Source organism: Hydra viridissima, unplaced genomic scaffold (genome assembly GCF_058129835.1).
Source record: "Hydra viridissima isolate aposymbiotic clone 2 unplaced genomic scaffold, HvirCarnegie_v1 scaffold_11, whole genome shotgun sequence".
Lineage (NCBI taxonomy): Eukaryota > Metazoa > Cnidaria > Hydrozoa > Anthoathecata > Hydridae > Hydra > Hydra viridissima.
In genome coordinates, this window is record NW_028324310.1 from 2819779 (window position 1) to 2833828 (window position 14050).

Below are 14050 nucleotides of genomic sequence, written 5' to 3' on the forward strand. Positions count from 1 at the left end.
TATGCTAAATGGTGTAAATATTGCAAAACACTTTTAATGGCTGTATTGGAGTAAAACATCATTACAAAACAAGTGGATACCCAATTTCTCAAAATATAGGTTTACTGAAGAGTTTTGAATTTCATATATCTATGTACTTTAATAGGCATCAGTCACTTTACAAAACAAAGGGATTGAAAGCTGAAGTATTTTCAAAGACGAATAAAAAATAGTCATTACACACTAGTTTTCAACCCCATGTTTTGAAGAAAGATGGACGCCTATTAGGGCTAAACTATTTCAAAGTTTTAATTAAAACTATTTCATTTTAAAATGTTTTAATATTTTCAATTCTTAATTTAAAAAAATTTAAGTCAACAAAAACTTACATTTTCTATTTTTTATATTTTGTTTACTTCCTTTAAGTGAAGTGGAACAAAATAAATGAAACTGAACAAATGAAATACAGATTAATAAATTTTTGTCTAAATGTCAAATCAAAAAAGATTTTGTCAACTTCAAAGCTCACAACTTTGGAAATTTTGCAACTACAGAGGTCCAACATACCGTTTTGGAAAACTTAAAGCCTGCTGATTTCAAATATGCCAGACATGGTTTAAATTGGGCCCATATTTTGGAGATACATTTGGCACCATCACTCCAAAAGGAAGGCACAACATATATCATGCCAGACATTTGGAATCAGCAAGCTTTAAACTTTCCAAAATGGTAAGTTGGACCTCTGTAGCTGCAAAATTGTCAGAGATACAAGCATTCAAAATTATTTTGTAATTTATAAAAACATACTTTGCTACAAGGTAAGATTAGATTAAGTTTTATGTATCATTTTTTGCCAAAACAAATTTATTCTGATTTAAAAAGTTAAAGAAATTTTTGGACATTCAAAATGCAGGACATTACAACTTTAAGCAAGTAGGCAACACTACATCCATGTAAATAGACCCATACTTACTCTAAAATCATGCCAACGTCCTGGTGCCTTGGATGAAACAAAAAAGAACTGAAGTTCTGGTCCACAAACTGCCATGACATTTAGGCTGTGTGTATGGTGCCTATTCACAAAAGAGGCTTCATCAGCACTGTAGGACTTACCAGCACATGAGTGCCATCAACACAACCACACACACTAGGCATCCTTGCAATCTCAAAAAATTTCGGTGCAAGTCTACAAGAATTTTCAGGCCAATGAATGTATTTTTCTCTCAAGTCAAAGCTTGCATCACAAACCTTGTGCACAATCCTGGAAAAGATAAAATTATTTGTATATCAGAAAAAGTTGATCAAAAAATTACACTTGATAAATGGTTCAATTATAACTTGATAAAAAAAATTGCCTGCACAGATTTTACCGAGTAAATATTGGCTTGTTATTGAGTTATTATCAAGCCATCATGATGGCTGCCAGTAAGTTTTATCACTCTATTATAAAGGTTATTATACAAACTCAATAATATCAAACCAAAATTTCTTTTTAGATATTGAATTTTTAACATAATTTTATTACATAAATTTTAGTATATAAAAATAACTGACAAATACATTTTACCTAAATACAGTGTCAGTACTAACTTTGTGACAGTCTTGGACAACATGATGAATACATTGGTCCCAAGAAAATGTAGAAAAACTTTGATTTGATCTCTGGCTGACAGGCTCTTGTTTCGACCTGTTTTAGGCTTTAAATAATCATTCAGATCTTCCTCGAGTAAATTTATAACTTGTCGAGGAACTCTGTAACGTTCACGAAAAGTGAACGTTACAGAGTTCCTCGACAAGTTTTTTTAACCCTTTTTCTTTTCCTGAAAAATATACGATTTCGAAATCGTATATTTTTTGTTCGACTTTGAAAGCCGTCAGTTAGGCGAAGTTTCTTAAATTAAACGGAGTTGAAATCCGTTCAACTTCGAAAAAAAGTTCATTAAACGATTTCGAAATCCGTTAAACTTCGAAAAAAAGTTAATTAAACGGTTACGAAAGCCGTAAAAAGTTGTAGCTTTAATTTTAAATCGATTTTGAAAACTTTTAAAAGTCGTTAAAGCTTAATTAAAACGATGTTGAAAGCCGTAACAAGCCGTAACTTTAAATTTAATTGACTTTGAAAACCTTTAAAAGTTGTTAAAACTTATTTAAAACGATGTTGAGAGCCGCAAAATGTTGTAAATCAAAATTTTACGGTTATGAAAATCGTATAAATTTGTTTACATTATATTTAACGAATTTGAAAACCTTATAACTTTGTTTATGTTATTTAACAAGATTTAAACATTGTAAAACATTAAACAAATATGCCAAAGACCCATCGCTCGCTGGTTTGGCAGTACTTCCTGAAGGAATACAGAGGAGATAAGGCCTATGGTGTGTGCAATATCTGCAAGAAGGACCTAAAAATGAATACTGGGTCAACATCGACCCTGAGTTGTCACCTGCGATCCAACCATAAGGATGAGTACATCGAAATGTGTCAGAATCAAAAGATACAGAATGAAGCTGCCAAGGAGGACAAAATTGAAGAGGCAGAAGATGAATTGGAAACAGTTTGCACTGGTAAGTTATTTACGTAATGGATCTTACGATGCGATGTAGCGAAGTTATACAACTTTTTTTTTAATGTAAACAACGAAATCCGGGGTTAATTCAATGTTAACAAATGTATACAATTTTTTTTAGGTCACAGGAAAAGAAAAAGGGTTCTAAAAGCCAGAAAGAATCTGTGCTATCCAACACAGAGCACCACTCAACTTCGTGCTGACATGGAGCTCATGATTTACCTTGCAACTGACAATCAGCCTTTCTTCATGTGTGACTCTATACCGTTCCAAAGACTGCTTGCCTACTTTGGCTCAAGGTTTAAGGTTAAGGGTGGTGCCTGCATGGCTCGCTTCAAGTTACCTCTCCTCTATAGGAATCTGCAGATGGCCATGAAGAGCATGTTTGACAAGGAGCTTTCTTATTGCGACCGAGTTGCAATCAGCACTGACATCTGGACCTCACGCAACAACGACCCATTCATGGCGGTGACTCTTCATTACATCACCAAAGAGTTTGTTCTACGAAAGGTAACTGTTGGAGTTATTCCATTCCCAGGTAAGCACACTGGTCAGAACATTGCTACTCAGTTGGACAACTTGGTTAAACGTTTTGAGTCACTCAAAATGGTCAAGAAGAGGGTTGTTGTGTGTGATCAAGCTTCAAATATAAAAGCTGCACTGAGGAAGTCAGAGACTATTGCTGATCTTGAAAGTGGTTCAATCACGTGCATTGACCACAAGCTTAACATGGCCCTGGAAAGGACTGTCAACAAATAGCCTGATATCAAGGCTGCTATCGATGCATACAGGACAATCTCCGCCCTAGTCCATCACTCTCCTCTTGCTGAAGGGGTGTTGAAAAAGAAGCGCCTCGAGATGAATGGTAATAATTTTAACTTTTTAAGTATATACGAATACGAAGTTTTACAACTTAATGTAAAATTTTTACAACTTAATGTCAAATTTTTACAACTTAATGTCAAATTTTTACAAATATTTTTTAATTTCAAACAAAGTTTTCTAAGAGTTTACGATTTCATGCGAAGTTTTTTGCGAAATTTTATTTTAGTTTTTGTTTCAGTACCCTACAGAAAGATCACTGCTCCTTGTGCAACCAGATGGAACTCTGTCCAAATGATGATGCTCCTAGACATCAACCATCTTCAAAGTGTGCTCTGTGCTCTCCGGGCTGACAAAAAGGAATGGACCACACCCATTCCTTTTTGTCAGCCCGGAGACAATTTGAGCTGGTTGCAACCATTCTGCCACTCCTGACCACATGCCGAGTCATCTCTGAGTCAATGTCGAGTGATAAGAAAATTACAATGGATAGAGCACTGACAGCCATTGTTCATGTTGTGGATAGGTGTGCTTCTCTGAGGGTCAAAGAAATAAGAAAGAACAGTGTCACTGGAGTAGGTCCTTTCATGGTTGAGCTTATTGTAGAACTTGAGAAATGATTCCCAAGAGGAGGATGTGACATCATGCCTTATGCTGTAGGCTGCCTGTTGCACCCCTTCTTGAAAGGCCAACAACTGCACCCTTATGGTGTCAGGGATGAGATTTTTGACAATTTGAAAACCAGTCATCCTACAACAGCAGACTGGCTGTCAAACCAGCAAGGTACAATCAATGTCTCAAATGAGATCACCCATGAGTTTCTTGAAGATGATGGTGAGACTGAATTCCGGAAGGCAGCAGCAAAGGTAATAGCTATTAAGTATAATATAAAATAAATTTCTTTAAAACTAGTTAAATATACATCTACTAATCTTAATGCAATCGAACAAACAAAGTCATAAAAATTTTAATTTGAGGATACGATGCCATACGGGGGAGAGGGGGGGGAGGCGGTTCAAAGTTAAACGAACTTTTTAAAAATTATTTGAATTTAAACAATTTTAGATGAAAGAAAGCGAAGTTATACGAAGTTTTCTAAACGTTTAACTTCCTTCCTTTCTTTTAGACTGTGTCCAGCCAATTCAGGCAGACAAATGCTACAGCTGAGGGTCCTCCGATTTCCGTTGAGTGGGCAAAATTCAGAAAAACAACTGTGATAGATTCGAAGATTAATGTCCTCACTGGTGGAGGACGCATCGCAAAGAGATGCCCATCTTGGTAGGACTTGTACGGGAGTATTATTGCCTGCCAGCCTCAAGTGTCTCAAGTGAGCGGGCCTTTAGTGAAGCTGGACAGGTGGTCCACCAAAAGAGATGCAGGTTGTCTAAAAAACCACTGAAAAGTTGGTCTTCATCAACGAGAACTTCGATCTGTTAAACTCCTTTGAACCATTTTGGGAATACCACTCCATGGAAGAGCAAATGGCAGCAAGATCTGCTCCAGACAGAAATCAAAATGGTGATGATTACTCAGACTAGGATGATGATGATGATGATGATGATGATGATGATGATGATGATGATGATGATGATGATGATGATGATGATGATGATGATGATGATGATGATGATAATGATGATGATGATGATGATAATGATGATGATGATGATGATGATACCGCCACATTAAAAATGTAAACTCCAGTATTGTTGAACTGGAAAGGTGAGACAGACATCATATAGGCTCCCAAGGCCAGGAACTTGCACAAAAAAATGAGAATGAAAGACTGGAAGCGGACAACTAAATATTCTTTACTAGGGAAGCATGCTGGGATTATTTAAGATTAGGTAATCTATAATATGCAAATAATTTTTTCACATGTTTAAGGAGTTGGATTTATGAAATCTAGAATGATTATTAAATAAATGAAAGGGTTTTAGCATATCTTTTGTATATTCTGTATTTCTGTAATGTTACTGTAGTGTATACTTCAAATTTTTATTATTAAGAAATAGAAGCCCAGCTAGCACACATACATTGGGCCAACGTTGGCACAACGTCGGAAGCGTTGCTTTATTTTATCACTTTAGTGATAACGTCGAACCAAAGTCGGGCCAACGTCAGAATACGACTGAATTTTTGCTTTTTTGAATTGGTTCAGTGTGTTACAGGTTTTAGTGTTAAGTTTTCCGCCATTCTTAAAAAAATCCCGTTTTTAGTTAGCTGTTGGTTATGCAAAGAAGTTGTAAAGAAATTATTCTAAAACAAAGAGATTGAATCACGAGAAGAAGTGGTCGTTATAGAACTCGGAAAGGTTGAATCATGAGGAAATGTAGTCGTTAAAGAACTCAGAAAGGTTGAACCACGAGAAGAAGTGGTATTAAAAGAATCAAAAAAGATTGAATCACACGAAGAAGTGGTTGTGAAAAGAAATCCCCTTTGTTAGAATCCAGTTTGTTAGAGAGATACAGGTACTTTATTTCCATTTTTGTGTTTATTTAGCTTTAAACTAGTAGTTTACTAATTATGTAGCTACATAATTTGTAAATAAACTTTTTCTATATTACATTAGAGATAGTAGAATTTTTTAATTTTGTATCAAGAACTTGAGTACCCTGTTTATTATCATGGCCTGAAGTAAGTTTGTGCTGCTTCACCAAATTCTCCTCAGAGCAGCACTGATTGCAGGAGAATCTACAAAATTGTGCTATAAAGCTTCTATTAGGCTACCATATCATGCATTAAGACTACATTTTATGTTCTTATACTTGTATTTTATTCAAAAGATATATGTTTCTTAATAAAAATTGAATTGACGAATCAATGTTTGGACTAATCAATATTGATAGTAAGTTTCTTAATGTTCTAAAAAAACTATAAGTAATTTACTGTTTATATATTTATGATAGGATGTAAAATTTGTAAAAGATATAAAATGCTAGAATGTAATAATAGTAATAATAATAAATTTTTTGCTCTACACATACAATGTGGTGAGTCTAACATCTGTAGATGTTAAACTTTGACAGCTTTGGAAAAGTGTTCATTTTATTTTTCATTTTTTTATATTTCTATTTTCTTTTGTTTGTTTTTGAAACAATCAAACTTGTTTTTGAAGACATTCACATTATCAGAGTTGATTATCTCTCCTGTTTAATTATTACAATTGTTAACTGTTAGGTTTGTGAAGACATTAAATCTTGTGGTAGAATGTGTGAACTGCTTTTGCATTTTCTGAGTATGACCTCTTTTTATTGCATATTTAATTATTTTAGGAGGATGATTCCATTTAACTTTATCCATATTTTTACTTATTTTATAAAATAAAATTGAATTAAATCACCTCTTGCTCTTCTTATTTTTAAAGTAGTCAAGTTAAATCTTTTTTAAAATTTTGTTTTTTTGTATTAATAATGGTTTATAATATTAGGCTACTAATATTATACAATATAATTTAACTGATACTAATAGTTTAGATGGTTGCTTCATATGCAACAAACAGAAGAAGAGTGAAAGAGCAAGTTGATAAGATATATAAGGAATTTATGGTGAAAGTTATCAGAAAAGTAATGTGTCTACCTGCAGTATTTCTAATGATTGTGAAAATGTTTGTTATGATGACAATTCATATGAGATTGATATTGACAATGATGAAGATAATTTTCCTTTTCAAATTCTTAATAATCACTATGACGATGATCAGGATGAACGCTATTTCACATCAGACTCAGAAAATTAAAGTGATCTGGATAGCAATCCTGATGAAAAAGGTATTATCGCATCTTTAGCTGAGTGTTGTGTTAATTTAAAATTTCTTTGTTTCATTATTTACTGAATGAAACTTTTGTTAAATTTTTTTTTTTCAGTTATGTCTAGTGAAGCATTTGTTTTGTAATTTGTCATTTGTTACCATATCCCTCTTTAACAGCTGTTAAAGAGGGATACGGTAATGTATTTTATATGCATTTGCAGCATTTTAATGGTGATTGGAATTCATATATTATTTGTATAAGAGAATTTTGAAGCATTTTACTTCTAGTTTTTGCAGTAAAATACTGAAACTATTTTTCAATAATTTTCTGTTTAGATGTGGCATTGAAAAATGAAAGTGAAATATCAACAAATGTACTAATTATTTTAAAAAAAATATTTTGTCGCCATGTTTATGCAGGTAATACATCAAAAATACTTTATGTTTTTATTTACGGAAATTTTATTTGTATATAGTGCTTATATCTTACATATGTTTGTTATTAACTATTTTATTATTTAAATATAGATTTTGTATTTGATGTGTGTGTGTGTGTGTGTGTGTGTGTGTGTGTGTGTGTGTGTGTGTGTGTGTGTGTGTGTGTGTGTGTGTATATGTATATGTATATGTATATGTATATATATATATATATATATATATATATATATATATATATATATATATATATATATATATATATATATATATATATATATATATGTTCATACATACATTCATACATACATACATACATACATACATACATACATACATACATACATACATACATACATACATACATACATACATACATATATGCAGTGGCATAGGAAGATCATAAAAGTTGTGGGGGGGGGGGGGGGAACTAAAACAAAAGTTAAGGGGGGAAAATCAAAATTTAAACGAAAAAAAAAAAATGATATTTTGATAATTTGAAGAGGTTACACCCCCTCTATTCTTACAAAAACAAAGCAATAATAAATTATTAGAAATCACTTTTAAAGACTTTTCAAAAATCCAATTAGCGATTAGTCCTCCCCTCTCCCTCCAGATTTCTGAAAAGTCTTTATTGACGAAACTTTGTGTAAAAAAATTGAAACTGATAAGTGTTTGCTAATAATATATATAAACACAAAAATATATGAACACCTATAATTTTAGCAGTAGCTTTGGCAATGCCTAAAGCTCATAAAACGAAAGATTTATATCAAATTGTATAACGAGGAACATTCAAACGTTGTTGTAGTCTCAAGTGAAGTAAGGATACAAGATTCGTAAGGATGCTTAGCAGTCGAGAAGAACGTTATTTTGTTTGAACATTTGTACAAATATTTTAACATAATTGTAATGTTTATTACAACAAATATTGATTTTCTCTTAGTAATTGTTTAATTTAAGTTGGTTCATTAATCAATGTTTTATTTTCGTTCATCAGCGTCAAATTTTATTCAAACTTATTTGGACATTACATTTTATTCAACATTACAAAGAAGTAGTTACGCTTTACTTAAAGAAACAGTTACCCTTTAGTTGAAAAAAGTTACACTTTAGTCAAATAAATAGTTTTAATTTGATTGCAAAAACTTTGTTTTTGATTGAAAAGATGGGCACACCTTTTGAATCAAAATTAAAGTTTTTGCAAACAAGTAAAACTAATATTATTTGAATTAAACGTTGGACCAACGTCAGAATGCGACGCTCGCCCAACGTCGATATCCGACGTTGGGCCAACGTTAACCCAACGGTTGGTTGCGACGTCGCGCCGACTATCAAATCCACGTTGGCTCGATGTCGGTTGCCGACCATCGGCCAACGAATTTTTCGACGTTGATCCAACGTTGGGCCAACGTCTATGTGCTATCTGGGAGGGCAGAGATTGCTAGCATATACCAAACCAGTTATCACTTCACTTTACTTTATACCGATGTCTTTGAACCTGAACATAGTTAGCTTCTCATCGATTGTGATTTTTTCCAAATCTAAGGGATAGACACGGTGATTTAAGCGTAGGATGTTATTGTGAGCATGCGCATTAAATTACACTATATAAAAAATAAAAAAAAATGGCGGAGCAGTTTTTCCGTAAAAACTAAAAACTTTAGTGATTGATTTCCTTTCTAAATGTCTATTTAGTCTTCGCAATCAAAAAAATAAAAAGTTTTTAAGTTATATAATTGATAAGCTCTTTATTAAATTTAAAAAAATAATAATAATAAGTCGTAAAGTAAGAGATTTTTTTGTTTAAAATAATTAAGTTTTTAGGTGAAAAAAAAACAGCATCCCCTCACTTATTTATAGAATATCTTGCGACTGAAAATTTTTTGGATAAAAATTAAAACATATTCTTATTCTCGATACTCTAAGGAAAAATTTTATATTAATCATTTTCACCAGTCATTTTTTTAAATCGAGATAATTTATATAACGTTAGGCAAAAATTATTTTATTTTTTTGACTGAAAAAAATGTAAGGTTAGCTTATTTATGCTTAAGGGTTAAAATCAATAAGGTCAATTTGAAAATGAAATTTAAATTAGGAATTTGTTTTTCTTTTAAACTTTTAAAATTTATAACAAATTTTCAACTAATTTTAAAATTCTTTTACAAAAATATTTGTAAAATTTTATTAACTCATTTTTCTTTTTTTTACAATTGGCTTTATATCTTTTGCTTTAGGATGATTTCTTAAAAAATGTTCTTTAACAGTGCTTTCTAGCCGACTACAACCCTTCATATGCCAGAATAATCTATTAAGATTGTTGAATTCGGCGTGTAAACTTTCACCACCTTGTTCACCATACACACCGATTCCTAATCTCCATTTTTCAATAAACTGATATACATGGTTTTCAAGTAAATGCATTTTAGGTGTTACAGAAGCATCTGGCCATGTAAATCTATAAAATTCCATGAGTTTTTTGATTGCTAAATCTAAAAATTGACGAAATTTTCCATTATACAATACATAAAGAAAAATAATACTCAATAATATCATACTGTAAAAATAACAAGAGGTAGTTTAGGTATTATAATTTACAATCAAGAGAAAAATTTACAAGAGTAAAATCGAAAAAGTCAGTTAAATATTTACCAAGCTCCTGAATATCATTATCTTTGAAATAGTGTGAACTATTCATAATATTATGACACTTAGAATAATATGAAAATAACTTTTTAAATTTCTGGCTCACATCAATAGATTGTAAGTGAACACCAGTATCTATAAATCCAAGGTCTACAACTAGCTTTGGAATCGAATTGCATAAGTCAAGCAATGGTTGATGCTATAAATAAAAAAATATCAAAAAAAGTCAAATCAATTCATAAATCAAGGCATTATTAGCATTGAGCATTAAATATATTATTTTATGCAATACACTTTTTTATTATATAGAATAAAACAGTTTGTTGTATATACACATATATGCATTTATATATATATATATATATATATATATATATATATATATATATATATATATATATATATATATATATATATATATATATACTTATCTTATACAAATTAGTATAAAGATTAACTTTTATTTTTCTAGTAATTTATAAATTTAAGTGTTTATTAAAAATATCTCAAATTAATGAGTTATTACTTTTCCATAAGATTTAGTAGGTTTTCTATATTTTGAGGTAGGTCGTTGATATATGCCCAAGGAGCTAGTTTAATTTCAACAACAGCATTATTATTCTCATTTTGAAATGTAAATGGTCCATCTAAAACAACTAAATCATTTCCAGCCCATTCCTTTGCAACAACTCTTTGTTTGTTGTTTGAAGCAATTTTAATATTTTTCGAATTTAACCACCTAGAATAATAATATACAAGCAATAAGTTTTGCAATTATAAACAATTGTAAAAATGAACTACAAGTTCTCAAATAAAAAACGAAATTACAAAAAGTATTTTAAGTTCCATATTTATATTTACCTAGCCATAGTTTTCAATTTATTCCAAGGAATACCCATATCAGCTTTTAAAGCAACCATTTCTTCTGCATTTAAATCCACTCTTCCAATATTGGCTTTAGTTAAAATTTCATTTGCTTCATCATTATCATATGACTTTAACATTACAGCTGTTTGACAGATTTTAGAGTCCTTAGAACTACCAGCTGTATGGTTGAATTGTTCCAATAAATATTTTTGTCTTTTTCTTAGAGTGCTGTTACTACAGTTTGCGCTATCTTTATAAGCTTTGGGAGCAGAAACAAAACAAAGTGGCTGTAAATTAAACAAAACATTACTTAAAATAGAAAATAAAATAATATTTTATATTTTTTTTATAAGTTATATTTAATATTAAAAAAACTAAATCAAACTAGTTTACTCTTGCTTAAAATATAGATTGCATTAAAATGATGTAATAAAGTTTAAATACTACTACAATTCTAATAATTATAATTATATCTAGCATAATAGAAAAGTAAACACTATTTAACTTGCTATAAAGTTAAAACATATTTCTTACCCTAGGCCCACCGGATGAAAATTCTATTGTAGATGTTTTGGACTGATTCAACTTTTTTTTAATGATATGTAAAACAGCATCATTGGCTTCTCGTGGGATTTCACTTGTGTCAGTGATTTGGTAAAAACTGTTTATGCTAACTAATTGGTCGTTTTCATTTATGGTGCTATTTGATATTTTTCTGCAGTCATGATTTTCAAAATTTTTGTCTTTCAAAAATACTTTTTTGTCACAATTCTTGCATATAATAGTTAAATGTTTTATAATTTCAGATATATGGACAGAATATGATAGGCTGTCAATTGTGATGTTAGTTTTACATAATGGACAATTTGAATCATTTTCTAATTTATCTTTAACATTTGATAAAATGCACAAGCTACAGAATGAGTGTTGACAGTTCTTTAGCATGACAGGCTGATTCATAACTTCCCCACAAATCTTACAAATGCATAAAACTATATGTGGATTTTGTTCATGGTTTAGTTCTGTTAAAATTTCTTTATCTTCTTGTATAGGCAATGAATCAAGAAATGATTTTAAATGAAATTTTGTCCATTTTTTAACCTTTCTTGGTCGCCCAACATTAGATAGAGGTTTTCGACCAGGAATACCAAAAACACATTTGCATTCAACTGTTGGACATTTTACCCAAATTTTTGGAGCTTTGAAAACTTTACTGCCTCTATTTTCGATGTTTCTAAGAGAAGTATAACACTTCATGCACATTTTCTCTGGATGACTACACTGAGAATCTTCTGATACATTTATTCCAAAAGCTTTATAAATTCGATCTATTTTACTGTCAGTTTTTAAACTGTCTTTTCCTAAAAGGTTTCCACATATTCTACACACTCTGGAAAGTTTTTGTTGGTGATTACTCGCCATATTTTACGGAGTTTTTTTCGTGAAACCTTCCCTATTCAAAAACATTATATTTTCTTATAAAAAAATGACTGGTAATAGGGACTATTTTTTTTGAAAAGATAAAAAGAAGGAGTATTGTTATTAACTTACCAAAATCTTACAAAAATTTCAGTTCTTCTAAAATATAAATGAATAAAATGTGTTAATTTCGCTAAAAACAAAGCTTTGTTGATCCCAATAAAGCAACTTTACTACTTCAAATTCTAATAATTACAATACTCAATCAAGTTCATTTGTGATCGGTTTTGCTATATTTACAAGATCAAGTTTACCAACAACAAAAAAACATAAGCAAACGGGCAAACTAGTAAGCAAACGGGCAAACTAGTAAGCACTGTAAAATGAAAGCATAACACTTTTAATTAAAATAATGATATTTATGTATTTGCAGCTAACGCATGCGCATAATAAAATCCCAAGTTTTAATAAGTATTGAATCACCGTGTAGAGTAGGAGTCTAGGAGAATAGAAGGGAAGAGCATAACAGTACTAGTATAGCCACATACAAGTTTAGCTTAAAATATGGCTTATCAGTTCACTTCACTTTAAAATTTTTGCTAATAGAGCTTGAAGTTGAAGTCATTAAACTTGAACTTGAAGTCATTGAGCTTAAAACCTGAACGAAGTCACGCGACGTTCGTTTGTTTACTTTTTGTATGCACTCGTTTCGTTTACTCAAACGATTTCGAAGACAGTTTAATTTTTGGAAGTGAATTTGAAAGCCGTTAGAAATTTTAAACAATTTTAAAACACGCATTTTCGAATTTACATAACTTTTTACGATTTTGAAAACCGCGTAAATATACTTTATTTGAACTAATACGATTTTGAAAACCGTCAAATTAAATTTCATAAAACTTTTTACGATTTTGAAAACCGCGAAAATATATTTTATTCGAAGTAATACGACTTTGTAAAACGTGTAATTAAATTTTATACAACTTTTAACGATTTCGAAACACGTTAGTTTTTTTTTCAAATAGTTTTTTACTGTATTCTCTTACTTTTAAAAGTAAATATGACTTTTTTTAAATCTTATATTTACGTAAGATCACTTTCAAAAATAATTTACTTTTACATGTAAAAAGTAAATTACATTTCGATACAAACTATTTGTAAATTAAATCTAAATTACTTTTTAAAGTAAATTACTTTCACGCGGCTTACTTTTAAAAGTAATTTACAAAAAGTAAATAACTCTTTTATGTAAACTACTTTTACTTGCAATAAAAAAATAACGCATTTTTAATAAGTTTTTAATAAGTTACGCATTTTTAAAATTAACTTTATGTAAGTAATTTTATATGTAATATAAGGTTATTTTTTTTAAAAAAGAATTTCTTTAAAATGTAAATATATTTCATAATTTAATCTAAGTTATGTAAAGTAATTTTTTTTTAAAAGTAATTTTTTTTTTACATCAAAATAAGTAAAAGTGCCATCCCTACAATCAAACATGATCCTTTGACTTGTGCTTATTTGGTTTTTTTTTCTGAAATTTTGATCAAAATGCTATTTA

At 30.4% G+C, this 14050-nt stretch overlaps 1 protein-coding gene and 2 pseudogenes across 2 annotated transcripts; 2 read left to right on the forward strand and 1 right to left on the reverse strand.

The window, feature by feature from the left end:
• Window positions 1–3665: 3665 nt before the first annotated feature.
• On the forward strand, window positions 3666–5110 carry LOC149881711 (uncharacterized; annotated as a pseudogene).
• Window positions 5111–6844: 1734 nt separating this feature from the next.
• LOC149881712 (uncharacterized) lies at window positions 6845–8483 on the forward strand (annotated as a pseudogene). Its single transcript, XR_016445071.1, has 3 exons — window positions 6845–7138; window positions 7456–7539; window positions 8281–8483. The product of XR_016445071.1 is annotated as an uncharacterized LOC149881712 (transcript).
• A 1162-nt stretch (window positions 8484–9645) lies between these two features.
• LOC149881713 (uncharacterized) lies at window positions 9646–12839 on the reverse strand. The gene is made up of 7 exons (XM_090065839.1): window positions 12622–12839; window positions 11605–12523; window positions 11065–11357; window positions 10730–10942; window positions 10662–10671; window positions 10210–10402; window positions 9646–10049 (listed from the first exon to the last, which is right to left on the reverse strand). The coding sequence occupies exons 2-7, from the start codon at window positions 12490–12492 to the stop codon at window positions 9745–9747; spliced, it is 1902 nt and encodes a 633-aa protein (XP_089921965.1). The 5' UTR covers window positions 12493–12523; window positions 12622–12839; the 3' UTR covers window positions 9646–9744.
• Window positions 12840–14050: the final 1211 nt, after the last annotated feature.

Excerpts from the sequence above, each read along its gene's own strand:
- LOC149881713 (XM_090065839.1), bottom strand. The coding sequence starts at position 12,492 with ATGGCGAGTAATCACCAACAAAAACTTTCCAGAGTGTGTAGAATATGT. Across the intron at positions 11,358-11,604 it reads TTTCATCCGGTGGGCCTAGG|CCACTTTGTTTTGTTTCTGC; the intron begins GTAAGAAATATG and ends TTTAATTTACAG. Across the intron at positions 10,050-10,209 it reads TAATGATATTCAGGAGCTTG|ATTTAGCAATCAAAAAACTC; the intron begins GTAAATATTTAA and ends GTCAATTTTTAG.